The 26,187-nt window shown below is 40.8% G+C and overlaps 1 protein-coding gene and 2 long non-coding RNA genes across 6 annotated transcripts in view; 1 reads left to right on the forward strand and 2 right to left on the reverse strand.

Moving 5' to 3' along the window:
• LOC115609582 overlaps window positions 1–8,088 on the reverse strand; it is a 25,044-nt gene extending 16,956 nt beyond the window's left edge. The window contains exon 1 of one of the 2 annotated variants that reach the window (XR_003991907.2): window positions 7,763–8,088. This is a non-coding gene — a long non-coding RNA (uncharacterized LOC115609582). Of the gene's footprint in view, window positions 1–2,161; window positions 2,857–7,762 lie in introns of those variants that run through there. The other variant, XR_003991906.1, reaches the window with a different exon arrangement.
• On the reverse strand, window positions 4,437–6,062 carry LOC115609583. Its single transcript, XR_003991909.1, has 2 exons — window positions 5,579–6,062; window positions 4,437–5,303 (listed from the first exon to the last, which is right to left on the reverse strand). It is a non-coding gene; the product is annotated as an uncharacterized LOC115609583 (long non-coding RNA).
• Window positions 8,076–26,187, forward strand: part of AFTPH (aftiphilin) — a 48,756-nt gene continuing 30,644 nt past the window's right edge. Inside the window, exons 1-2 of one of the 3 annotated variants that reach the window (XM_030489974.2) lie at window positions 8,076–8,288; window positions 20,350–22,138. In XM_030489974.2, the coding sequence (XP_030345834.1) occupies window positions 20,381–22,138 (1,758 nt within the window). In that variant the 5' untranslated portion in view covers window positions 8,076–8,288; window positions 20,350–20,380. The remainder of the gene's footprint in view (window positions 8,289–20,349; window positions 22,139–26,187) is intronic. The other 2 variants (XM_030489977.1, XR_003991904.1) reach the window with 2 other exon arrangements.

The raw sequence follows: 26,187 nt of genomic DNA on the forward strand, positions 1-26,187 counted from the left end.
TGACTTACAACTGACCGAGCAGACAGAAAAGACCACAATATAAACAATTCCATAAACGCACGGAAATCGAGACAAAGATGCTCCTTTGAAACATCTGGCAATCAGTTTGTGTGTGGGGAAGACAGGTCTTGGTGCTTTTGGTGCTGTTTGGAGCCATGTTTCCAACGCACACTGCATACGTGGAAGAATGGGAGTATGACAATCCAACATCTAGATTTATTTCAAATCCCTCTTAGGCCAGATGAGGGTACAGAGTCCAAACTGGTGCTCCAAAAATAGCTCTCTCAGCTATGGTGGGAATCAAGGCTCCTTACAACAAGAACTAGACACTATAAACTGATAGGTTTGGGTTAGAGATGGGGTGGCTGCAGCTCACTGCTCCCTTGAAATGACACTGGCTGCACTTTGGCTGTACTGTTGGTGCGGAGATGTAGGAAAGGGTGAGGGGAAGTGTTCCTCAGCAAGGGTTCCTCCAGAGCACATCAGTGACACCACATAAGCCTGATGGGGTCGTATTTGCTTACCAGAATCAGGAAAGTGGCTCAGAGACAGCACCCTTCTCCAGCACTGAAACCCAGCTAGCCATGATTTAGAGAAAGGGTTCCTACTTAGAGCCTGCTGAATTTGAATAGATTGCTCAGGCACCTGGATTTACCTAATGTCATCTTTCCTAGCTCTCATGGCAATAGAACTGCTTCAGCTGCTCTCAAGAGATCCCTGACTGATCCTGGATATTGAAAGGGTAGAGGCTGGAGCACTCATCTCCTCACCCACCTCACTGCCTTTATCTTCCTGCTGTTTCCCTCTGTGACCAGTTCTCCACACTCCCTTCAGCCTGTTCCTTCCAACATTCTGCCTGTTCTTGGTATAAATGTCAGGGGTTCACTCTTGCTTCTTTCTGCTTGTGAGACAACAGCAGGGGACCACACAGAAACCAAGAGACCCCTGTCTGAGGATCTCATCCTGACTGCTGGTGCAGCCAAAGGCCATTGCATGCAGGACTCCAGGGCAGCTGAAGCAGAGAGTATTTCTGTCAGCATTCAGAAACATTGTGCTATTTGTAGCATGGTATTTTCTCTCTAGATTCTGTCTTGTTGTTTATCATTTACCTATGACAACAACCCTGTCAGGTAGCTTGGGACCATATATGGCAATCTCACATATTTCTCACGTAAGTGTTTTCTAGAAATCAACCCTGTTTTTCTGAGATCTACCCTTGTTATATGCCTACACCCCAGATGCTTTGCATCTCAATGAACATAGATCAAGAAAGCAAACCCATTGCAGAACAACATGACTGAGGATAAAACTGGCATATGTGGTACTGAAAACAGGCATCAGATACAAGTCTGAAAGACAATGAGAAGGATTTTGACAAATATGTGCAAAAGGAACCATTCTTTTTGCATGGCAGTTGCTGTTGAGACAGAAGTTGTCATTAACCCAGAAAAACCTCAGCCATTTCCATTTTAAAACCTGGAACTGAATCCAACTTTCACGTACATTTAATGGACATTTTGCCACTCACTGTAAAGAGAAAAGAGCATGATCTTCGAGAAAAAAATCTTAAATAATTTTTATTTAACACCTCACTGCCAGCCACACAACACTGGTTCATGAGGAAAACTTATCTAAAGCACCTGAACCTGTCACCTGAATTTCACTGACTGTGTTGACATACAGATGCAAACTGCACTTGTTCAATTACAAGAGGTTATCGCAGGTAGTCTTATATATATCTCTCTCTCAAAAAAAAACCCCAAGCTGTAGAGGTAAGTTTCAGTGCTCCTAAACATTTAAAAAAACCCCAAACAACCACCTCTGAAATGCCTTAGAAATGAAAAAGCCTTAAAGTAGATGTTAATAGAGATTACAAGTGTATATGTTATTACCCTGAACAGCTCAGTATGCAAGGAACTGCTGTAATAGTGCCCGTCACATACACAGAGTTAGTAGTTTGTAGCTCAGCATTTCCTACCAGCTGATTTACAAGGGTGTTTGGAGGCTCTTGACTCCTGTCATCACAGAAAGGAGCTGACGCACAAGGAAGGAGAGTAGCTATGGAAATCAACTCAACTTTGGCCAGTAAATAAGTTGGATCATTAACACAGAATAATGGTCCTCAACCACTGTTAGCACATCATAAATGTAAAAAACTCACAAGCCATACGCCTTAAAGGGAAGGGACTGCCTTTAAATTAATCATGTTGATTTACTTTCTCATTGGCTTTCTGCATTCAGAGCCTGTATTGAAAAAAAAATACACAATTAGTCACACTGGAAAGCTCTGCTACTGAGAGAGCCAAAAATCTTGCTATCCTGCTGACAGTGAGGTACTCACACAATATCATTTTCTAGAAGAACGAAACAGTGTCAGCCCTGTGAGAAAATAGTACATGTTGCCGGTACATCATTTGGGCTGTCCATAGCTTGCTGACCTGCTACACTTGTCAGCTGTTTTCTCCTCTTAGCTTAACTGAGTAACATGCTTAAATTAGGGCTGAAGTCAATTGTTTTCAGCCCGCACTCATCTGAAGGTTTGTTACATCTCCTTCACACCTGAACACGCCAGCACTGCCAACAACCTGCCAGTTTTTGCCAGCTACATTGGTTTGTCTATTGCCTCTGCTGGCAAGCCTTGCTGTCATTCGAATGTACATACACTAAAATACACTTTGCGCACGCTGCTGATGAGTTACACATAAAAATATGTTGAAGCCAGATGTACACATAATATTGCAACACTGAGGTCATTAACTTCTGCCACTTTGAGGATATGGTCTAGACCACAGTGGTAAAATGGGGCTGTTTTGACATTCATCAGCTGGTTAATCCACTTGGTAGCCCTCATATGTCAAGAATGTGAGCCTACATGTTCATTAGGTGCTCAAAATCACCTGTGTCCTGGCTTCAGTGACAACCTGTAACAACCTGTAAGCATGGTCAAGACTCAGAAAAAGAGTTCCTCAGAAAACAAACAAAACAAACCAACCAACCCAAACTAATCAAAACCTCCTCCCAACAAGCACTGTTGAGTGTCAGCAGCTCCATCCTTGCCCAAATAAGCCTGAGCCAAAAATCAAGAAAACCTACAGGCCCTTCAGACATAGAAGATTTCTAACACCCACCTAAAATAACTGCCATTTCATCTGTTTTCTGTAACTACGTAGGGTGCTTTGTAGTTAACGCAGGATTGTTTAAGGATAATTCTGGGATTTTGAACGGCTTGTAAATCAAAAGAGAATGGGCTGCTATGCAATGCCTTCTTTCGTACTATGGCTCTAGTAAAATACAGCTAGGGACATTTGTAAAAAGTACTAAACTTGCACTCCAAACAGAAGATTTATGTGTTCCATCTAAAACACACATTACAATGTTTTATGTTTTATGCCATTGCAACTAGAACAGATGGAGACAGTCCCTTCCTTGAAGAGCTGGGAAAAGTTAAGACACCTTTGTTGGATCCCCAAAACAAGAGAAACCAGTGCCTGGTCATTCTGCATGCCCAGAGGTTAATGTTAAAGGAGGTAGCAGTGATGCAGAAGACCTGGGCATTTCAGACGTTTAGAAGAGTATCTCAGTGCCTCTGAAAAGATCCAAGAGGTACTACAGCCCTGGGAGGAAAGAGAGACTACTACATAAGGGTTGTCATAATGGGTAACACCTAGCATGGGGAGGCCATGCTCAGCAAATTCCTTTCACTGTCAGCAGAGAGACACATGAAGACCACATGGAGCAGGAATTAATTCAGACACGGCTAGAACCACAGGGAACATGGACCCTCAGGTTATCTGCTGCACAGCCAGCTTACAGACCCAGACGGGGTCTTCACAAGAGGGTCCCTACTGTGTTTGGGGGATGCCCTGGGGACAAAACACACTCCTGGCTCCCTCAACTCTAACACAGACAAGAGCTCTGCAGTGCCCTGTGGAAGAGCCAGGCAGTCTGGCTTTAGTAAGAGTTCATTCTCTGCTCAGCTGCAGCTTTAACTTAGCTAACAGTAACCACAGAATTTTTCTTTTACTAACTGCTGCCCATTTAGAAGGCAGCAGAAAGCACGTATTATTCATTCAGCTACTCTCATAATGCCCACCCTATGAAACCCACAGCCACAAACAAATTTAATGTAAAGCTTGATTGGTAAATTCAGTCAGAAAATCTCCTTCTGTTTGATAATGCAGTAGTAGGGGGTACTTCAGCTATAATGGTCTAAGATAAATGCAGTTTGACTGAATTAAAAACATTGCAGAGAAATGTGCCAATTCAGTTTCACGTCAGGATGAGAAAAAGCAAAAACATTCTGTGAAGATGAATTGCAATGGTTTGATTTCCTGTTTTCAATTTGCTTGGGGTTTTTATATATTCCACAGAAATATTTGAATTAGTTGGCATTGCCCTGCCATTAGCAGAAATGAATGCCCTTGGCATTAGTGAAATGATCTGGTAGGTCTAAAGACCATTTTAAATTCATTCTATGGATAATTTCAAATCTTGAAATGTCTGAATTTAAAATAAATAAAAATAAAGCATGCTATTTTTTCAGGAAAGCAACTATCTAGTTTCTGATCAGCAGCATTGCCAGACACAGCAGAGAGGGAAGCAAACTGCCCGAAGTTTGAAGATTTATCTACTCTTTGATTAGAACAAGTTTCTTCCCCATACACTGAGCTGGGAAGCCACAAAAAGCTTCCACTGCCAGGAGCCATGTTGTACTGTACATATTTTTGAAATTAAAAGAAGAAAAAAAAGGAAAAAAGTGCACTGTCCACTGCTAGCAGCCCAGCACCTTTCAGAAGATATTCTGCATTACACTACACAATATATGGTACAGCTTATAGCAGCACTAAAAGTTACATTCAGGAACCACATTGTAAACTCTAAAATGAGAAATAAAAAGCTAAATTGTTTCCCTATAATCAATTTTCTTGAGAATTATGAACGTCTAAGTTTTATGAAGGACATGGATGTAGACCATAACAAGTTCTCCCTGCCATCCTCAATTCCCAATCCAGGAAGAGCGTCCGAGCCTCCAGACCACGGTTTTTGGCAGCGCCTGTCTGAGTCATCCTAACACACCACGATTCCTTTTGCCATTTGACACTTCTAGGAAGGCTGCGCCCTCTCCTGACAGTTTAGGACTCAGCAGCAGTGACTGATAAAGCTGCTTTACTGCAGCTAACAAGTTAGGGCTGGACCACGAGTTACCAAGACCAGTCCTGCTTGACTTAAAACGTTTATTGCACTATGCAAAGAGGCTTCACAAGGAGATGGATATCTCAAAGTTACAACGCTTTTTCACCATGCTGTAAGAAAAGAAATTGCTTGGGAAGTATGCATGTATGGGAAGAAAACAGCCCCTACCATATGTTTGAAAAAGGATAGAACACCAGCTTCTGGTCCAGAAACAACTGAATACCACCAAGAAAAAAAAAGGAAATGTCCCTCTGGTCAAACTGGCAGGGACCATTTGGAGGGATTTTCTGCCTTTCTTTATAGCTTAGGATATGAGTCACTTCCTCAAATCATCTGGGAATTTTATTTAACAAATTTCCTTCTATTCTAGGGCCTAATTACTGACACTGTTGATCTTTCTGGCTCTCTTCTCATGGTATGTGGTTGTGCTTCTGGCTTTGGTCTTTTCCACAGAAGGCCTTTATTCTTTTCTTTAGGGTGCTCAGGCTCAGACTGCTGTCTGGGGAGTTTATAGGCAGTGTGTTTATGCCATATGCTTATTCAAATCATTGATACATCAGCTGTATAAGGGAAGATAATTACTAAATTACTTCCTCTAATTATAATATTTACAAAGTTGCCATAAGAGTGATTAACACTTATGGTCAATGACCATCAAGTAAACACAGCTGGAATAGGAAATGATTCTCCATGGACTAACACCACACACTGATATGTATTTTGGGCCCCTGAAACTTAATGGCTACTGTCACATATGCGAAGAAACGATCTAGTTTGTCTGTTGCTTTACAATAAAGTATTTCACTGCTTTTAGGGATTCTTCCCTGCATCCTCGCATTGTAAAACACGTTACTGTACACTGGGTGAAGGTCAAAGAAAAATTTGCCCTGCCTTCCAGTTCCCTCACAGCTTCTCCTTCTGCCCTGCCAGGTCACAAGCTTTACACTGTTGCTGATACTAAGCTGAAATACAGAAAACAGCCACCAGGCGGCGAAATGTAACTAACGCAGCCTCATTAATAGTCACACAGCCTCATTAACAGCCACCTATGATTATATTCAGCTACTTTAACTGGATTCCTAACGTAACAGAAACACTGTATTAACAATGTAATTTCCCCATGCTTCACAAAGGCTTTTCTTATTAAATTAGCAGATGAATTGTAATTACTCTTAAATGCATTTGAGGCATTTTTATCCCACAAACCTACCTCAAACATGAAAAGTTCCACGAATAGCCTTGTTTCAAGCCTTCCTCAGCCAAACTACTGTGTGTTTAAATATATGTCTAAACCTTTGTAGGAGAAAAGCTTTAATATTACACTTTGATCACTATTTTATTATTGTAATTTGCCAGCATGTTGTAACTGCTGCACAGTGTAACTGCTGTACAGTGTTCGGTTCAGTGCCGTCAAAGGATGAATGGCAGGCTTTGCACATTATTTCAAAACACGTTATGCATTTTTAAAGACCTAACATGCTTGTAGTTCTGACAATATTCACCAGTAAACAGGTATCAGAAAACAACAACAACAAAATATTTTAAAAACAGAAGGATGCATATGTTATTACCTCCCATTACTTTATTTAGTGGTTTTGCTGTAAATGTTTTTCCACCTATGAGGTCAAACCATTATCTACTTTTGCTCCTCGGGAAAAAGGGTAAATAAGATATATATTTTAAAAATACTTAAAAATAGAGTGTTTCCCTGTATGCCTTTCTGACAGTCTTTCTACTCCTTTTTGACGGAATTTGCACAACCAACAAGCCAACAAAACTGTAAAAAGCCAGTTCAACTAAAGCATGATTTGACTAACGTTGCACCTACAGCTAGCCTATGTACACACCTTCCCTATGAAGCATAAGCACATATGAACGTCTTTTCCAGAAACAAATGTGTACCAAGCTACTCTTTGAACTCCGGCAGACCCTGATGCCCACAAGCGGGGTTTTGGGCGCGATGCAGACAGCCCTCAGGGACTCCACCGGGACTAAGCGGTTTGCAGGCTCTTCAGTTGAAGGAACTTACCCTGTGGTCACAAGGAGACATAAAAGGTGGAATAGTGAGTGGTATGGCAGCCTGTTCCAGAGGTGGCTTTGGAGACATGGCTGTGGGGTCATACATACGGGATCAGGCTACTCCAACTTCAAAGGAGTGAAACTCTGCAACAAGCAATTTCCTATGCAGAAATACCGGCCTAACCCTCAGCACTTGTAAATTAAACCCTCCCACAGCGCAGACATAACCACGATCGTCTTGGCGGCAGAGAAACTCCGCTGGGGCCGCCGCCCCGGTGCTACCGGTACCACATTCGACCCGCAAAGCGCAGCCCCTCCGCACGCTCTCCTCCCGTCACTTCCCCGCACCGCCTGCGAGAAGGGTTTCGCCCCAAACTCCCCATTTCGATTCTGGATGTGTATTCTTTTATGTCTCAAAGCAGCCCGAACCCCTTCACGGGATCCCTGACAGGATCCCCGGCACCGAGAGCAGGTTTCTACCTAGCGCAGCCCACACAACACTCCTGAGGGGGAAAATTAAAAAACAACGCTATAAAAAACCTTAAAACACCTTATTTTGCCTACGCCAGGGCACGGAAAACGCCGCAACCAGGCGCTGCCCTCTTTCCTCCCGAGCTCAACATGGCGGCCGCGGCATCGCCTCCCTCCTCGCCCAAGATGTCGGCGCTGCCGCGGTGGAAGCGGCTTGCCAGCACTTAAGATGGCGGCGGCGCGGCTCCCCCGCTGTGTAACCCCACCCAGAGCGGGGCAGGCACCGCCGCTCGGTAGTTTATTTATTTACTGAGGCGCCCGCCCCGTCGGCCGCTGCGGGAAGTGACGCGGCTCTGAAGGCGGCAGCGCGGTGCGGGGCTTGCCGGGAGGCCAAGTGGGCGGTGGCGGGGCAGGAGGCGGTGGCCGCCGGGAGGGGGCCGGGCCGCAGCGACGCGGTTCCTGTCGCCGTGACATGGGTTCCCCCTCGATGGCGGTTACCGTGGGAGGCCTCAGATAACCGGCCGGGTCCCCTTATCCCCTTCCCTCCCCCTCCCCGCCCGCCGCCATGCACGCCCGGGCTCCGCCGCCCCCCAAGCAGCCCGCAGGTAAGACCCGGCGCAGCCGCTACCGTGTGCGGGGAGGCGACTCGTTTCCTCCGGGCCTGGCCGGGGACGGGCACCCCCTGCCCCGCGGTGGCGGGTGGGGACCCTTCGGAGCTTCAGCCGGGGGCCTGCAGCGGCCGGGGCCTGTCAGGGCACCGCGGTTTCCGACCTTCCCCTTCCTTCCCCGGGGGAGGGCGGTGGGGCCGGGCCGTTCTGCCCGGCGGGAGGGCTGGGTAAGGGGGTGAAGCCCCGCGGCGCTTCCCCTCGCTGAGGCGCCTCTCCCTCGGTGCGTCCCGCCGCGGCTGGAGCGAGGGGACGGGCCGCGGCAGGGCCGGCGTCGGAGACCGGCGGCTTTGTCCTTCGGCGGCGCGGGCCCCGGGGGTCGAGCGGGCGGTTTCCCGTAGCGGCTCCAGGTGGGGTGGCAGCCGGAGCCTCGCGGTTCTGTGGGGTTCAGCGGGGCCGCAGCTGGAGGAGAGGGCTCCGTGATGCGGTGCAAGAAGTTGAGCTGTCCTGTGGGTTTGCTTTTCCTAATAAGCTTTCTTTTTTAAGGGGCATGAAGCGTGTCAGTTGCTAAATGCATCTGAAGATGACACACTGAAGTGGAGTTGTGATTTTATTTTATGTTTATAGAAGTAGCACCTTTTAAAATGGGGCAAAATTGCTGAAATGCTTTTTGGTCTTGACACTTCGGTTTGCTGTTGTAAGTGGCTACCCGATGAACTAAAATGATCTTTTTCCTTAAAAACAATTCCTTAAACCAAGGGTTAAACCTTGGGATTCCCTCACAGTGTCTGTAAGTTGGCTTCTTGATGGTGTCAGCCCTTTCCTTCCAGCTTCAGCACAGAAATTGAAATCAGAAGTCTGCTCCTTTTGAGGCGAACATCTGTTCATAAATGCAGTGAATAGAAGCAGCATCATTGACAAGAGCTGTAGTGCATTGGTCATATAAGTTTTGTTCTCATGCATGTTTTGCATGAATGTGATGTGCTTCATTAGAACTATTTTTTTGCAGCTGTTGAGTCCATCATAAAGTGAGTTTGATGAACCCTGCTTTTTGACTGGTCTGGTCCTTGGAGGTTGAACAAAATTAAAAGTATTTCCTCATTGTTTTATCCTCTGGACAAATGAACTAGACTTGGAAAACCAATTAGCCTACTTTAAGCATAAAAACGTTAGGTTGTGTTGTCGACGCACAGTATGCACGTTCACAGCTAACACAGAGGTAGCAGCTCCTCGTGATGAAGTTGGAGCTGTACCTGGAGGAATATAACATTAATTGGGAGAGCCAGGGGAGGAGATGAAGTACCTGTGGCTACTGATAGGTTGTGGGGTTTTTTTTAAACGTTCATATTGGTGAAAATAAATAGCATATATCTGAGCATATGCTAATTTAAACTTAAGAATACAAATTACTGCTATAATAAAGGGACTTGAGAAAAGCCAGTATGGCTGTGGTGTCCCCATTCCACATAATGTTTGCATAAAGTACATGTTGTATGACCTTCTGAGGTCATGTGAAAGTATGACCTCTTCTCTTTACTTCCTTGATTTGATTATAAGCAAGCAGTTGAAGGAGCTCGGCCTTGACAGATCAGTTCATGCTGTCTGATTTTTGCTTTTTAAAGTATTTTTATTTTGGTTTTGCTCACATCATGGTTTTACTTCACAAAGGATTTAATAGTCTATAAAATTCAGAGTTATACACAGTGAATCGTATTTGTGTTGTCTATTTCTGTTGATGAAGACAGCGTGTGAACTTACATTTATTCTTGAAAATTTCTTTAGTAACTTGCTAAGTTAGTGGAAGGATTTTAACACCCTAATTACATAAAATGATATCCTGAAACTTTTAGTACTTTGAAAAGACTTGTCTTTCACAGTGGAAGTAATGGAGCAGCCTAGATGGGCTTCACTCAACTCTTTGCCCTTTCCTCTTGAAATATTCATACAGCTTTCCTTGCAGATACGTAGTAGTATCAGTTGGAAACCCAGCGGTAAAGAAGCTGATGCTGGATCTGGTTGTTCTCACTATACTCAGCAGCATAATGTTCTTTCAAATTCTTTTTTGACAAAATGCTCATTCCTTTCTGTGCTATTGTACTGTTTGACAATTTAAGCTATGTCTTTGTGAACGTTTCAGTGCAATGACATGCTAACCCTTTCATGGGGACTCAAAATACTCCAAAATACTCCTAACTTCTCTGGATAGTCCCCTTAAGAGAGGTGTCTTAGGTCTCACTCATTGCTGGGTTTCACAAGTTTTGTCTGTTAATTTCATTTTTCCTTTGTGCAGAAAACACAGTGTAAGCAGCTCCTATGCCCACAAAAAAAGGCCCTGAAATGTGCCTTGGTTGAAAACTGACAATCTCATTTCCAGTGTACTCTCTTCCATGCTAATGTCTTTAGCAATTAAAGTTTGGATTGATACTGTGAGAAATGTTCCTGTGTTGGTACCAGTTGCAAGGTGATGTAATGAGTCTGTTTCTGTATGGCAAGTAATTTGGGTTTTTCAAGCCCAAGAGTGCTGTTTTGCAAGAACCACAAGAAAGGCAAAACTTGTCTTTGCTTTAATACGTTTGAAAGTAGGTGCCAGGGGGAAGGAAATGTGAAACCTGAAGTTCATATGTCTGTTGAAAAGTGGTGGAGAGTAGATGTTGTTATTTGGAGTATTAGGTGTCCTTCCTGTATTGTGTTTATTATGAGATAATGTCTGTAGGTGGGATAAATGATGAATAATGTAAGCCTGTTGTTGCTCTGTGTGTTTAGCTTGCTTCAGTCAGGTTGTTTGGTGGGTTTTGCCTTTTCTTTTCCCCTCACTTCTTCTCTGTGTGTTGAAGAAAAATGTTTGTTCACTTAAAAACAAGAAGTTTGCAGTAATGGAAGGAGGACCTGTGGTTGTTCTCCCTATGCAACTGCATTTCCTCTGCCAAGCTGTGGGAGAACCCTTCGTGTAAGAGTGCACCTCTCAGTGGTTGTAATCTGCTCCTTACGGTAGTCTGTGTGAAGTTCGAAGGGTTTATGTGTGATGAAGAACATATTGCTCTCTAAATAAATCTCTGAGAGCAGTTGACCTTAAGTAATCTAGCTCTAATACTTTCTAATCCAGCATCTTTTTGTCTTAATTTAGAACAGGTTCCCAGCTAGCATGTTTGAGGGTAACATCCTGAAATAGATTTTCTCACCAAGTTGAACACTGTTTTAAAAGGAATTTAAGAAACTATAAGAACGAAAACATCCCAGTTATGTGTTACTTACGACATCTGTCTTTACACATTGCATGGATGTGTGCTGTACATTGGACACAAATATTGTGTTCCCACGGAGACAGATTTTAAACCTGATTGACTTTCCCAGCCAGTTGTGTTTGCCGAGATGGATTAAAAACATGCTTGTTCTTACAACATTTTTCCCCACTGTCTGCTTACAGATTTAGGTACAGATAATGTCTTTTATGTGCAGGTGTTAAAGCAAGTCAGTAGATTTTGAGTTGAAAGATTAATTTTTTTAATTTTTTTTTTTTTTTTTTTTTTTACATGTAGTAACTTTATAAAAATAACTCGATCTTTTGGTTTTGGGCAAGTAATGGTATTCTCGGTTAAAAAAATTGTTTTGTGAACTAACACATTTAGATTTGGATTCTTCAAATGTTTCTCTGATTCCACAGCTAAGCCAAAATGCAATAGGGAGAAGGTTGGATGCGAGGCCAGGTTGGACGGAGCTTTGAGCGATCTGGTGTGGTGGAAGGTGTCCCTGCCCGTGGTGGGTGGGTTGGAACTAGGTGATCTTTAAGGTCTCTTCTAACCCAAACCCATTCTATGATAAATGAAACAGCACAACTACTGAAAGTTTATGTTTGATTCCTTCCTTATATAATCTCATAAGTAAAGGAAGTTATCTATATCCCAGTTCTGTTTAAATTTCACATTTGTGCCACCTAACTTGGTCTTCCTGTACTGTCAGCAGTAAGAGGAAGAAGAGCGCTGTCAAAGGCTTGAATCTTGCTTAGGCTGGATTCTCTGAGGATGTCTGGTGTTTACTGCCAGCCTGGGGAGGTCAGGAGGACAGGAAGAATGAGCTGCCGGAGATAAGTACCTGAATCCTGAAGGCAGTCTCCTGAGTTTGGTTTCTTTAATGTTCATTTTACATACAACACCTTTTAATTGAAGGTGTCTAGCACATTTGGTGTTTGTTGAAACCACAGTAATATACAGTGGTATTGATTAATTCCAAATGTCAGCTAATAAGAAATAAGGCTTACATATATTTCCTTTACTGGAACTGGAGAACATTGTTTTCCTCAACTCATATATGTCCAAGCAAGGAAAAAAAAGTGAAACTCCTGCTTTGGGTAATGGACCTTCTGGCTGTAATAGCATTACCTTCAAAATCGAAAACATTGATTTCCTGGAGACTTTATGAAGGAAACATTTTCTTGCTGTATTTTGTTTGCTGGTAACTTATTCCAAAAATAAAAGTAAGCTTATTAAACCAATTTAAGAACATATTGACTTCAGGCTGGATGGTGACTCTCTGTCTAGAGTGGTTTGGGGTTGTAGAAATGCTATTTTATCAGACTCTCCTTATTTACAATGGACCTTCTAGAAATAAGTTCTCAGATGCAGAAAGACTGTAAATCCATTTTCCATTGTTCGTAAGTCAATGAAAAGGAGGTTATAATAGAAGAGGACAGCTTTTCCTGCTGGAAGCCAGCATTTTACTGTAATGAGAATTCTAAATCTGGTCCTCACTGTGGTATTTTTGGTATCTGCTTGAGGAATTCCCTTGCAGTAGAAGAGTTAAATGTTCTTGGAAAGATCAGATGCTAGCAGCTAATGACTTAAATCCATCTCCTTGCCACTGCAAGACTTTTACTATAGGGCATTTCAGCAGCATTGTCATTTCTGTCATGGAGATCTTGATCATGCCATTTCTGATTATTTTGTTTTCTTTATGCTTTAACTGATGGGTTGCTTAACTTAGCTTTGCTTTCAGAGTAATCCACAGCTGAGAGGTTATCCATCATTTTGCTAATGTTCATCTTAAGTTAAAGGGAACGTTCTGCTCCACAAGGAGCTTCTTCTTTTGAATTTACGTGCCTTGAGTATTTCTTTGAGATACTCTTTGTGGCCTCCCTGTTTTTTAGCTCTTATGTAAGAGCCAAACATGCTGTTTCAAGTCTGCCTTAGAAGATACTTAGAGAAGGAACTATTTATACCTGCTTTTGTGTAATCGCATTGTTCTCTTTGCTGCCATGTCTTTGTTAGAATGTTACTATTATTCTACAAAAAGTAATGAACGAGGATGTGATCTGTGCATGAGGAAAGCAGATATTGTTCCCTATTTGCTGAAAGCAAATAATAAGATACCCTGGTTTGATAGTAAATGCTTAGAAACCTGGTTAGTGACTTGAGACAGAATGGTATGGGTTTTGTCATTCCATATCCTTGCCTTATCCAAAGTTAAGTCAACTACTACTCTTTATGTTTTCCAGCATTACTTATTTCTGCTTTCTTCTAAGTGTTTTAAATTAACCTGAGTTACATTCTTAAATTCTTGTGGCCTTAGAAAAAAGGTTTAAACCAAGAGCTGCAGTAACATAACTGAATCTTACCAAATTAATCAGGAGTTACTTTTTTTCCTTTAAAGTAAAATGTCAATATATAGTTATAAGTGTATTTGTGAATTACATTTATAGTATGACTTCAACAGTGGTCTTCTGTTCATAAATACTGACATTTGTGAAATTCCTTCGTAGTGAATATCAAAGTATGAATATAAGTACATGGAAGCAAGAAGTTAAGCAGTGTTTCAGGTTTAAAAAACAGTCAGACTGCAGAAAATGACATCTGAAAGAGAACACAATTCTTTAATAGTTTTTCCTGAAAAATATTGGACAACTGCATGTCACAAGAAATTGATGTAAATCCATCATCGGTCTAATATTAAACTATTGTGATCTGAAAAACTAGCTGACACTTGTCAAAATAAATCTGTGATTGTAGCTAAAATAATTCAGTCTAAACACGAACACTTAAACTCTGTCAGATTCTACACTTCAGGGGGTCAGGTCTGCTGCCATAAACCTGGGCTGTTGTGTATCATGAATCTTAGAAGCAGCTGCTTTATTACATGCAAGTAAAAGCTGTTGAAATTCCTTCCAAAGAAGAATCCTTACTATACACTGTGTTCTGAAAAATTGTTGACTTCTGTTTGCTTAAAATTAGCGTGTTTCAAGAATGTTTAAATATAGTAAGTGTGAAAGTCGCATGTTAACTTCATAGCTGACTTCTAAATTTAGGAGTCAATTCCCTCAAAAATCTGGGGAAGATAAGTAATCTGCGTATCGGTCACAGATTTGTTCAAATTCTTCTTTGAGTTAAATCACATTTTGGGTTAATTACTTGAAATACCAGGCTTACAAAATTATATAGCCTAATGTTTGGACCATGTCTGAGTTGGGTATCTTAGTTCCCATTTGAGATGCCAGACAAAGCAGGGATGAAGTAAAAAGAATTAATGGACAAAGTTGTTCTGTTGGACTTGTGGGTTTTCTCTATCTTAATGTTCCAGTGGATGATAATGAATTTGGTTCAATAGTTTATGGTTGGCAGGTGGATCATTTTTGGAAGTCAAGAAAGGGGATCATAATGAAATTCTTTCTGAAGAAACTATATCAAGGCAAAAAATTCCCACGTTGTTCTTATGTTGCAAGGAGAATTGGGATTATGCCCTGTTAAAAAAAAAAAAAAAAAAGAATTATCACTAATTAGTCACTCAAAGGGAGGGAGAATTCTGGAATGACTTTTTTCCTTCTGTTACACTTTGAGTATGGTATCCTTTTGAGTTCTGTAACCAGCAGTTAAATTGTGTTAACATAACAATCTTACACTCGTATACAATACAGATTCATACATTTTGGAGCTCTTCAACTTTTAAAATACAACTCTAATGTCATTGGTAATAGCTGACATTTAAAAAAATATACACAAGTTAATATACAATTGATTATGTATTTGGTTCTTGTGGGTTAAACTGATTAAACATGTAGCTGACTGTTAAACCTATAATCAGATTTTTAAGTGTACAATTAATGTTCCTTGCAGATCCTGTTTTGGCAACTGTTGTTGAAACATTTCTGGAGCAGAGCATTGTGCTACTGGACTACTGCTGTGTAAATGATCGCTGTGATGTTTTAAAAGTGCTTTGAAATGAAAAATTGAAGGAAGTTTCTTCTGTTTTATGGCCGAAGTTGCAGGAGAGAAAATTTTTAGATGGTCAGAGATCTTCCTACATATTTGATTGGGCTTTGGCAGTCTGCTTCAGCCTCCATGCAGTCTCTTCACATTATCTTTGTCCTCTGTTTGTCCCTACTATTCTTGTTCCTTGCCTCCCTTTTTTATTTAACTGGAAAGAAAAGGAGTCGTGTGGGTAAATTCCCTTTGACTGTGTTGCTTTCTGCTCTCTTATTCAGTTTGCTTTCTGAATGCTGCATCTTGGGGTTGTTTTTTTAGAACATCCTTGCCTCTAAGGATTTTCTCAACTCTATTATGATTTATTTTTAGCTAATGCTAAGATAATACAGTTAATGGTTAAAAAAAAAAAAAGTGGGTAGAGTTGCTAGGATGGATAATATATGGACTTATGTCCAGTGTTGACAGAAATTAATTCTTAACCTGCATTTCTTGCATGAGATCTTCTGATGTCAAGTTGTGGAGCAGTTACTAATACAGAGCTGAATGTGATATTTCAAATGACTCAAGTGAAAAACCAACTTACACAAGCCTATAAATCTGAAAAGACTAGACTTAAAAATAAAACACACGTGCTTTTGGTGAAACATACAGACAAATTTGCTTTTTAATAGGAAAGTTCAGGAGCTTTTTTTCAGGCCTTGAATTCATAGTGTTAGGATGTTAGTTTTTGAAGTAATATTGGCCACATCTGGAATACTGTGTCCAGTTCTGGGCTCCTCAGTACAAGACAGACAAGAAGCTATTGGAGAGGGTCCAGCAGAGGCCACAAGGATAATCAGGGGTCTGGAGCATCTCTGTTATGAGGAGAGATTGCAGGAGCTGAGCCTGCTTGGTCTGGAGAAGACTGAGAGGGCATCTCACTTAATGCATATAAATATCTCAAAGGCGGGTGCCAAGAGGATGGTGCCAGACTCTTTTCAGTGGTGCCTAGTGACAAGACGAGGAGCAATGGCCATAAACTACAATACAAGAGGTTCCACCTCAGCATGAGGAAGACCTTCTTTCCGTTGAGGTTGGCAGAGCAGTGAACAGGCTGCCCAAGGGGTTGTGGAGTTTCCCTCTCTAGAGACATTCAAAACCTGCCTGGACACGTTCCTGTGCAACCTGCTCTAGGTGGCCCTGCCTTGGCAGGGGGTTGAACCTGATGATCTCCAGAGATCCCTTCCAACCCTAATGATTCTGTGAGTCTACATAATACATAAGTTAGGAGGCTCATTAGCATCCTCCTGCATCTGATTCCTATCCATAAAGTTGTGGTAATCTAGATAGGCCACTTGAGCTGGCAGTGCTTCTTAGCCAAGCAAATAGTTGCAGCAGATTAAAGTACTTTCCAAGATTTTAGAAAACTTTAGGCTGTGGGAGTACAATGTGGATTTGTGTTATTACTGAACCAGCAAAACTACTTTGTCATTGTCTGTGTGCAGGGCTGTAGGTTTATGTATTTGCCAGTTGGAAACAAATCTGAGTTTGCTTCTGTCTTTGCTTTTTCCTTCCCTTCTCATGACTTCTCATCTATACAGATAAGGTTTCTGGGAAAAAGAAGACTGGTCTACCTAGATTTAGTCTCCTTTTTACTTGACTATAATTGCGTGCATGACTTGATTATTCTGTTTCAAAAGAAGAAAATTCTGATATGTATCTGTGGTTTATATATGTATTTATATCATATATACTCACTTTGGTGTTAAACTTGGATCTTTATTACTCATACTGCACGGAAAGCTTCAAAATTGGGTCTTGTGGACTTCAGAAATCTTGGTTTCAAAATCATATGCTAGCTTTAACTTGTGCAGAAGCATTTGACTTTCTCAAGCACGTAATGTTTTATAGGCTACGTGTTTGAGAGTAATGGAAGTATTTAGTATTTGACTTTCTGCTTCAAATGTCTATGGGTTTAGTTATATGGCTTTTTCTTTCCAATGTAAACCAACATGCTGTAAATCAACATATTAAAATATTTTCTTTTTAAATGGCTTTAGAGATGTGTTTTAAAGGGATTGTATATCTCTGCCTAATAAAGAATAAAACATTTAATGATATGATTAAATTGTTGTTGAGGTTGCAGGGGCTTCAATCATAGTGCTTGGTGGGATAAGCAGTACAAGGAGGTGCTTATTATTCCACCCTACCCAGAAGCCAGTCGGGGTGGTTTTAGTAGGATTCCCGTTTTCACCTTCCTTCTTTCCAGCCATTTCGTTGTTTCTGTTCAGCTTCCTGTTTCTTCTGGGATGATAAAGGCTTATATCCAGTCAGCGCTGTCCTTGAAATAGTGCTGAGGGCATTTTTTGTTTGATTCAAGAACTAGTTTCTTGCTTTTATGGTCTTTTCAGCTTTTGTCACATGGGGTAACATCAAAAATACTGTGTTGACCGAATTTTCCAAATAGCTGTAACAACTCATGTTAAATTTCAGGAGGTTTAACAATAAACTTATGCTATTGTTTATTGAGATTCAAGTGGAGTCTTGTGAAAGCAAACTTAGTTACAAGGGATGATTTTGTTTTTTTTTGATAACCAAATAAGTCCACTCCTTTTTATTAAAAAGAACCCCAATGAATCCTTTCCCTTTTCCAGGAATTGGAGGGGTAGAGTGAGTCCCATCCCAATTGGTGCAGTTTTCTCTGTCCTTTCTCCTAGATGTCAGTGTATTACTAAAGAGCTACTGATTCAAGGTGCTAGAAGTCATGAATTCTAGCCATAGTACCATTCACTGTTTAACCAGCTCCCCTATAGCTTTAAATAGTGCTATCCGCAAGATGCGGTGCCTTGAGATGAACACAGCTGATATATACCAATATCTACCAAACCGGTCTGTCTTCTACTTAAGAACAAAACCAGCACTTCCACCTACCAGAGCTTATCTTTGTGTATAGCATATGGATCTTTGTCTGCAGTAAAACATTCAGAAAGCAGTTGTAGTCTGGATATGCTGAGTGTTTAATCTTAGTGTTGATGGCTGACCGCAGTAGATCTTGGAAATTTGGATATAAAAAAGGAAAAGCTGCTCTAATAGTTACAAAGAAGAAATGCTAGTATTGTATTTGCTGGATTGAAAGCACAGAGGCTTGGAAGCTAAACAGGTTGGAGTAATCTCTGTGTGAACACAAAGTCGTACTCTACAGACATCTCTGAAATGATCTACATGAGTGTATGCATTAAACAGCAATTGCTAGACTTTAATGTAAAAGGGAGAGTGCTCTGGAGAGATGAGACCTCAGATGAGAGAGAAGCTCTTCTCTCAAATACTTTATTAAGCAGCTGCTGCTGAGTAAGCCTATGTGGGAGCTTGTTGACAACTTACTCTTTATTCTAAACAAAATTCCTTTTCAGCCTTCTTCAGTCTGCATGTGTTGTTACAAATTACTTCATGGTTTCATCTGATAAGCATGATGTTCTTTTATAACTGCAAAATACCTTCCCTGGCAAATACCAAGAGTCGTTCGGCTCAAGCACTGAGATATGTTGTGCAGAGCTTCATTTGTTGTTGTTACACCCTTTGTGTGCTGTAGTTTAGGTTCATGTACAAAGTTGTTTGCTAAAGATGCTGAAGTTAAGGATAGTGTTTTATCTATGATTCAGAACTAGTATTGTAAAGTCTGCCCTTATTCTGGTGGTTAGAAATTCAAATATTTACTAGTGGAACTATTGTACTATTGTTACCACTCTTTCTGTAGATAATGCTTGGTATGTTGCAGTTTATTCCTGACAAGTGTCATTCGAAATGCAAAGAGCTTGGTCATAGCTCTCCCTTTAAGGGCCTCATAAGGTATGAACTAGTTAAGTGATATGTACAATTATGAATCTATAAACAATCTAGTTATTGTTTCATTAATTACACACAATATTGGAAAAAAAGTACCAAGATCACTCCTTAGGAAAGAAGGCTTTCCATCCATATCTTGCTTGTTACTGTAATGGTTTGCAGTGTTAAGATGGAGTCCTTAATCTGTTTCTATCTAGGCTGTGGGAATACTTTCTCCTTTTTTTTTTTCCTTCCTGTGATTTAGTGATTTGTGTTTAAATATTTTACGGATAATCTTACTCCTTTCTGCCTTTGAGAAGCAGCTTTGATGAAGTTTGTTTTGCTCTAGGCTTTGCTGGTGCTTGTTCCCAACTGGCGGTTTGTAAGACAAAAGCAGGCTGGCGGCAGCAGCTGTGGAGACAGCGCGTTGGCTTGCAGTTATGAGATCCAAAGAACAGGGACACCATGAATTGGTAGAAAGAAATTTAGAGAGTAGGGCAGTGTATCATAGCTAATGATTATAACAGCAGTTCCTTCCTCCACGCTTTCACAGTTTCAAAGCTTATGGAAACATCTTTCAAAGTCTTTGTTGCTACTGAAGGTGCCTTGTGTACATGAATGTTGCGGCATAGTCTGTCAAGTGGCTTAGTTTCTGTCACACAGTAAGCTGAGCACACAAGGCAAAAGATGCACCAGGGTCGTTGGGTACTTTTTGGATTGCTTGTGATGGGAGGTAGAGAACTGGTAGGTTAAAACTGAGTTGAATTGTCTGTGGCGCACAACAGCTCAAGGCAAATGTGGTTTGTATTCTGGTATTTTGGCACTGTCTGCTGACGATACAATCATGTAGTAGTTTACAAGAGATGTGAACTGTCCCCAATAGATTCTCTGTGACTTCTAAAACAAAAGAATCGGTTAGAAAATGGGTTTGGGGAGTGTTCCTTTCTCATATCTAATATGGATATTGACCTCTATGCTCACTTGTAAAACAAAATGTGAAACAGTAAAATTAAAAAATATTAATTATAAAAGCTAGCCAAATTCTAATATACTTTTTTTCACCGTTATAGAAATACATTAACTTTGAAGTGGAACTAAACAATGGAACCAGATATTATTCGAATGTACTCCTCATCCCCTCCACCACTAGACAATGGAGCTGATGATGATGATGAAGATGAATTTGGAGGATTTTCTGGTGTAAGCACTGCTGGAGTAGCTTTTCCTGATTTTGATACACCAGACTACAGTCATCCAAAGGAAGAGTTTATACCCACAAATCATTTCATCCCACTCCATGATTATTCTGACAATGTAGCTAGCATTGCAACTTTCACATCTGTTAAAAATGTTAAAGACTGCATTGCAGAGCTTCCTACTCTTACTAAGGAACTTTCTGATATGCCAGCTACTAATACCAGCAAAGAAAAATCCAAGTTTAGAACTTCAGGTACTGCTTTAGAAGATGTAAGCAAAATTGGGGAACAAAGAGACAACACTGGGAAATCAGAGGGTTTTTCTTCTTGTGTCATTAGAACTGGTATAGCTGTTGAGAGCCAGAATGAGCAAATAGATGCTTGTAATGGTGAGAAAATTCCATGTCTAGAGATTCTAACAAACGGATTTGCAGCATCAGACCCTGCAAATCCTCAGGGAACAGAAGATCTAGACAGTGTCGGTGACTCAAAGGGACTGAAAACTGTTAGCACCCATAGTACTGAGCAAAATTTGAACTCAATGCCTAGCTCAGGTGAAGACTTTGCAGATTTTGCTTCATTCTCAAGCAAAAAGCCAATCCATTTAGAGGGAACAGGACCTACAATATGCAGCGTTCTTCATGAAAGAGACTCTCTGAGCATTCAGGAGAACAACAGAATAAACAGAGTAACTCATAGTGAAGAAGAATTTTGCGTTTCAGAAATTAGCTGTGAACAGGGTCCCTCAGCACTGGAAGATAATGAATTCGCAATTTCTAGTAAGTCTCGAGTAACTGGAAGTTCAATATGCACTACTGAAAATGGAGAACACAGTGGAAGAAGAAGACAGCATGGCACAGAGAATGGCAAAGATCTTACTATGCCTGATGGCTCTTCAGGAACAGAGAGCATCAAAGTTGATAAGATCCAAAGCCTAAGCTGTGATCTTGCAGGGGAAAAATTGGATGATTCTGAAGATCTTAAGAATGGTGGAAGTAGTACTGTAGTAGTAGCTTGCAGTGACACACATGATGATGATTTTGGTGATTTTGGCTCAGTCAGCAGTGCATCTCCCACCTTCATTAATGCTCAAGAATCAATAAATGCTATAGACCTAGAAGGACCTTCCAAACAGCCCGCACATATTGGTGAGCCTAATGATGAATTTGGTGAATTCAGGGACACAAGTACTGTTTCTCACCAGCCAGCAAGGTTGGATCATGATGAACTAAATCCGGCTGCTGACACTTTAGAATGTGATACTACCAGTAAAACTTCTGGCTTAGACTTCCAGCATACTACTGAGGTAGAAAACGGTGATGACAGTGAATTTGGAGACTTTGATTCAGTGCCAAAACCTCAAGATGAGAGTGTTGCTTTTCAGGATTGTGACGACTTCGCAGACTTCAGTTCAGCAGGTTGTAACCAGGCTACGGACTGGAATGCTTTTGAAGATGAACAAAAAGACAGCTGTTCTTGGGCTGCCTTTGGAGATGAGCAACCTGGTGAATCTCATCACAGAAAAGAGACATGGCAGTCACATAGGACAGATGTATCTGCCAGGATTGATGGTCCAGTGTTACACAAGACTGACAGTTTTGCTTTAGCATCTTCACAAGGAACTACCAGTAAGCAATCTCAAGAGCCAGCACCTTCAGTTCAGGTAAGGGTGTTCTTGATTTCACTCAATCTTGTTCTTGCGTGCATACCATTCTTCCTGGTTCCTGCTTCTGCATACAACAGATGTTTGAATAGTCCTTGTTTGTCTTGTGGGAGAGATTTAATTTGGTGAGTGAAAGGGGGTGGTATGAAATAGTGTGCTGTGTTTGCATCCTCTGTCTTATGCACTGTTACTTCCTGCAGAAAGTGAGTGGGGAATGCTGGAACTTGTATGCATTTGTTTTGATGATTACATGTGGTCCTTTACATAAACCGATCAAAGGAATAAGCCATCATAAACATCTCGGAGCCTGGGATAGTTCTTCCTTTGCTTCATAGTTTATTGCCTTTTGAGGGGGTCCTCTGGTGTTGCCTTTTCATAAAATAGTGGTGTGACTGGAAGATGAAATTACTGGTTCCCAAGATTTTTCGTCACCGTTCTATCATGTTTTTAAAATCTGGTTAAAAATGATGGTTTGTAAATAGCTGCACTCGTTTGCTTAGAGCAGAGAGCAGGATAAAACATGACCTGTGGAGTTCTGTCCCTGATATTCCAACTCCTGGGAAGTTAATAATTTAAAAGTAAGTCTCCGATATACATTAATTGTGGGAAGCTCCATGTTATAGCAACATCACAAATACAGGACTGGTGATTTCTTAAAGCTGCTGGTATTTCTAGTTAGGAGTTTCAGGGAGAGTGAAGTAGATAGGTTTCTCCCCTTCCCCCTGCCCCCTCCCATGCCAGGTTTTCTGCCTTAGTTGCTAAGTATGTATTAATTCCTTCCTAAGTCTTTTCACCAGTCATCTTTGAGATCTGTGCCTGTTCATACATAGATAATTTTTTACTAAGTATTTGATATTAGTTTTACAAAATTTGGAAAAACAATTTGAGTTTTAAATTCTCTTCAATATTTCCTTTTAATCATGTCATTCCATGTGAGTAGTTTAAAGTATGCTCTGTCTTTCTGAAGCATGCAGCAACACCAGCAATAAAGGCTGTTAGTGGTAATATGTGTCTGAAAGGTTTGGATCTTCTCTGGCAATAAAAGGAAATGAGGTAAGTCCTTTCTTCCAGGACCTTGTGTAGGCTTGGTGACAGTCCTGCCTCTTCCTGTTTCCTACCAGTGAGAGGTGAAATGGCTTTTCAGAAGAAGGTTGCGCCAGCTGGAGCTTTGCAAGCATCAGCAAATGGAATGGAGTGTTGGGGACTTGGCACTGATTTCTTGTCACGTTAAAAGGTGTGAGCCTCAGCTCCTGACACTTCCTGCTTGCAGTTTTGGGCAATGAGTGACACACCAAATTTCAGAGTGACTTCATGAGCCGAAGAAAGGCTCACAAGTGAACCTGCAGGCGGATTTCTGTGCCTGTGCAAAACCTTACTCATGACCTGAATGTGAAGGTCCATTTCTCAAGGTGAAAGCAGAGACCTATTGTTACCTATTCTGTTGGTTATTCACCCATAAAATCGGAGATTACGAAGGTCATTAGTGCAATTCGTCTAAATTGTCCCTGTTGCCACTTGAAAGGATGTCCAGAATCTGACAAAGAAATGGGGTGGGGAGATGATTTCAGTCAGTCATCCTCTTTTCTAGTTAATCATGCTATTGAGGGATAGTCTGAAGGTTTCATACGATTTTGCTTACAATTTTCCATAATTTTATGATGGAGTTTCAATAGAAAACACTTCTGAACGTAGATATTTATAAAAGCAGAACCTTCAGAGGTTCTATAATTTATTTCTTTTTCTATCTCCCCGAGTCTTCCTTAGAAATAGATAAAAGCCAAGTTACAGTGGAAGTTCTTCCATGATCTGTTGGGAAGTCTCATAGTACTTTAGTTAGATTGCAAAGCAAGTTTTAAGATTTAAATATTTTTTCATTCCTTTTCTTTATACTACAGCCCATTGTCATTGTTCGGCTACAAAGTGAGGTTCTGCCTCCCCTGCCAGTGAGGAAATACAACTCAGAGAATGTTTTAGACAAATGAGCTGTAGAGGAAGTTGAGCTGAATGTGTTTTCTCTGTTGCAATAGTTTCCTTAGCCTCGCAATGACAGTTAGTTGGTACATTTTTTTTCCTGTTAACTCTCAAAACAATAGTTATATATTTTCAAAGCATACTTTTTATTCTGTAAGTGCTTTTAAGTTTTGGAAGGACCTACTGAAACCTATTTATATAAAAAAAAAAAAAAAAGCTTTGTTTTAATGTTAAATAGTAATCGTGGTTTTCTTCTATTGAGCCACACAGTTAGAAGCATTGAGATTAGTTGAGTCAACATAAGCCATCAGATAGTCCCAGTACTTTGAATGCAGAATCTTAGCAAAATTAAACTCAGATTTTGATTGACTTCCTTACTTTAAGAGGATGTCACTGAGGTCAAACCACAAAATACAGCATTTTAAAGAATTTGCTGATCTTCTGTTTCCCATGGATTATTCTGGAGCTGTGTGATGCAACACCAGAAGCCCTTGCATGCAAAATAAAGGTAGGGATCGGTAAGAGAACAAAGGTATTTTTACCCTAACCAGAGAAGGAGAGGGAGCAGTATATCACTTGCATCAATGTAGTGCTGGCAGATCTAAAAGCCACATGCTATAGCAACTTAAAGGGAGCAGGCGGTGCAAGAGAGAAATGCTGCATGTGTTAGACACTTGAGATAGATGTGAAAATTGAGACCTCAGCTTAGGCTAAAGTTGCACTGGGATCATTTACAAGATAGTATATGTAGTTGATCTGTGATGTTGAGGCTAGGAGAGTCACCGTATTGTGGTAGTGAAAGAATTTTGAATGGTGTATAAACAGAATGATTCTAATGCAATTCTTTTCAGTTTTCTGCTTTTGTATGCTTAGCCAACAGCATTACTGTTTAAATGTGGAAAAGATGTATACAGCAATTTTTGTCCATCCAAAATGCACCATGAAAGGAAAGTTACTTACCAGTAGCTCAAGTTCCCTTACCAATGGTCTCTGCGCATTTTTCTTTCTGGTTCCTTAGTTTGTGTCTTCTGGGTGAGGGGGTGGCAGCAAAATTTTGTGCTTTCTGAATGGGGCCTTCATTGTAAGGTGCATGCCTGTCAAACTGTTCAGAAAGTTGTGGATTTGGTATAATGTTTAAGTAGAAGTTAGACTGTGCTTGAATTCAACTAATTAATCCAGTTTTTCTTACAAAATATAGAATATAAAAGATGAAAGTAAAGAGTAAAAATGACCTTATATAGTGACATGTACTGGCAATAAGATCATTAGGTCTTTTCTACTTTGCCTTTGGTCTTAGAGTCTCTGAATCCTGCACATAGTCTGCAATGTAGGATTAGTAACATGCTGACCTATTCAGTAGTGCTACATGGAGGGGAGGAGAAAAGGGCATGGTATATGGTATTCAGTTAAAACTGCTGAAAGAATTTGCAACCCCTTGGAAAAGGTTCCAGTTTCAAAGGCTGATGGACACGGATACACAGAGTATTATTTGAACCCATGGTAATACTACCGTATACCTTAATCATTTGATGTCTGTCTTCAGCTGGAAAATGTGTAATAGTTGGTTTCAGTATAGCTGCAGGTTTGTGTTAGCTATAGATGTGCATTTGTGTTCATTAAAACTGATGTAGGATGTAGCAGTGGGTGAACTGGTTGACGTAACAAGCACATGTGCTGTACCATGTGTATTAATCCTCTTTATGTGATCACATAGCACACTACTAAGTTATGTTTATAAGGAATATCAGGCTTGTAGCACAGCTTTTTCCATGCGATAGTGCTGAATGTTAGTCAGCTGAGGGGGGATTACTCTGCAATATTGTGCATTAAGAATATATATAGGACTTAGGCAGCAAAGCACAAGAGTGGTTATTACCTATAGTGATCATGGTGGGTAATACAGCTGTGCCTAGCTGTGTTTAATGCGTATAGACATCTCTAGAGGAGGAGGTAAATTGTGGGTTGGTTGGAAGGCCAAAACTCTTACCTAATTTAGCTGAAAGTTAACAATTGCTGGAAAGGGAGGAAGGGAAACCCGAACAGTCCTCCAAGTGGGTTTTAAGATCAACTGCCTATTA

This window comes from Strigops habroptila, chromosome 6, assembly GCF_004027225.2.
Source record: "Strigops habroptila isolate Jane chromosome 6, bStrHab1.2.pri, whole genome shotgun sequence".
In the NCBI taxonomy this organism is placed as follows: domain Eukaryota; kingdom Metazoa; phylum Chordata; class Aves; order Psittaciformes; family Psittacidae; genus Strigops; species Strigops habroptila.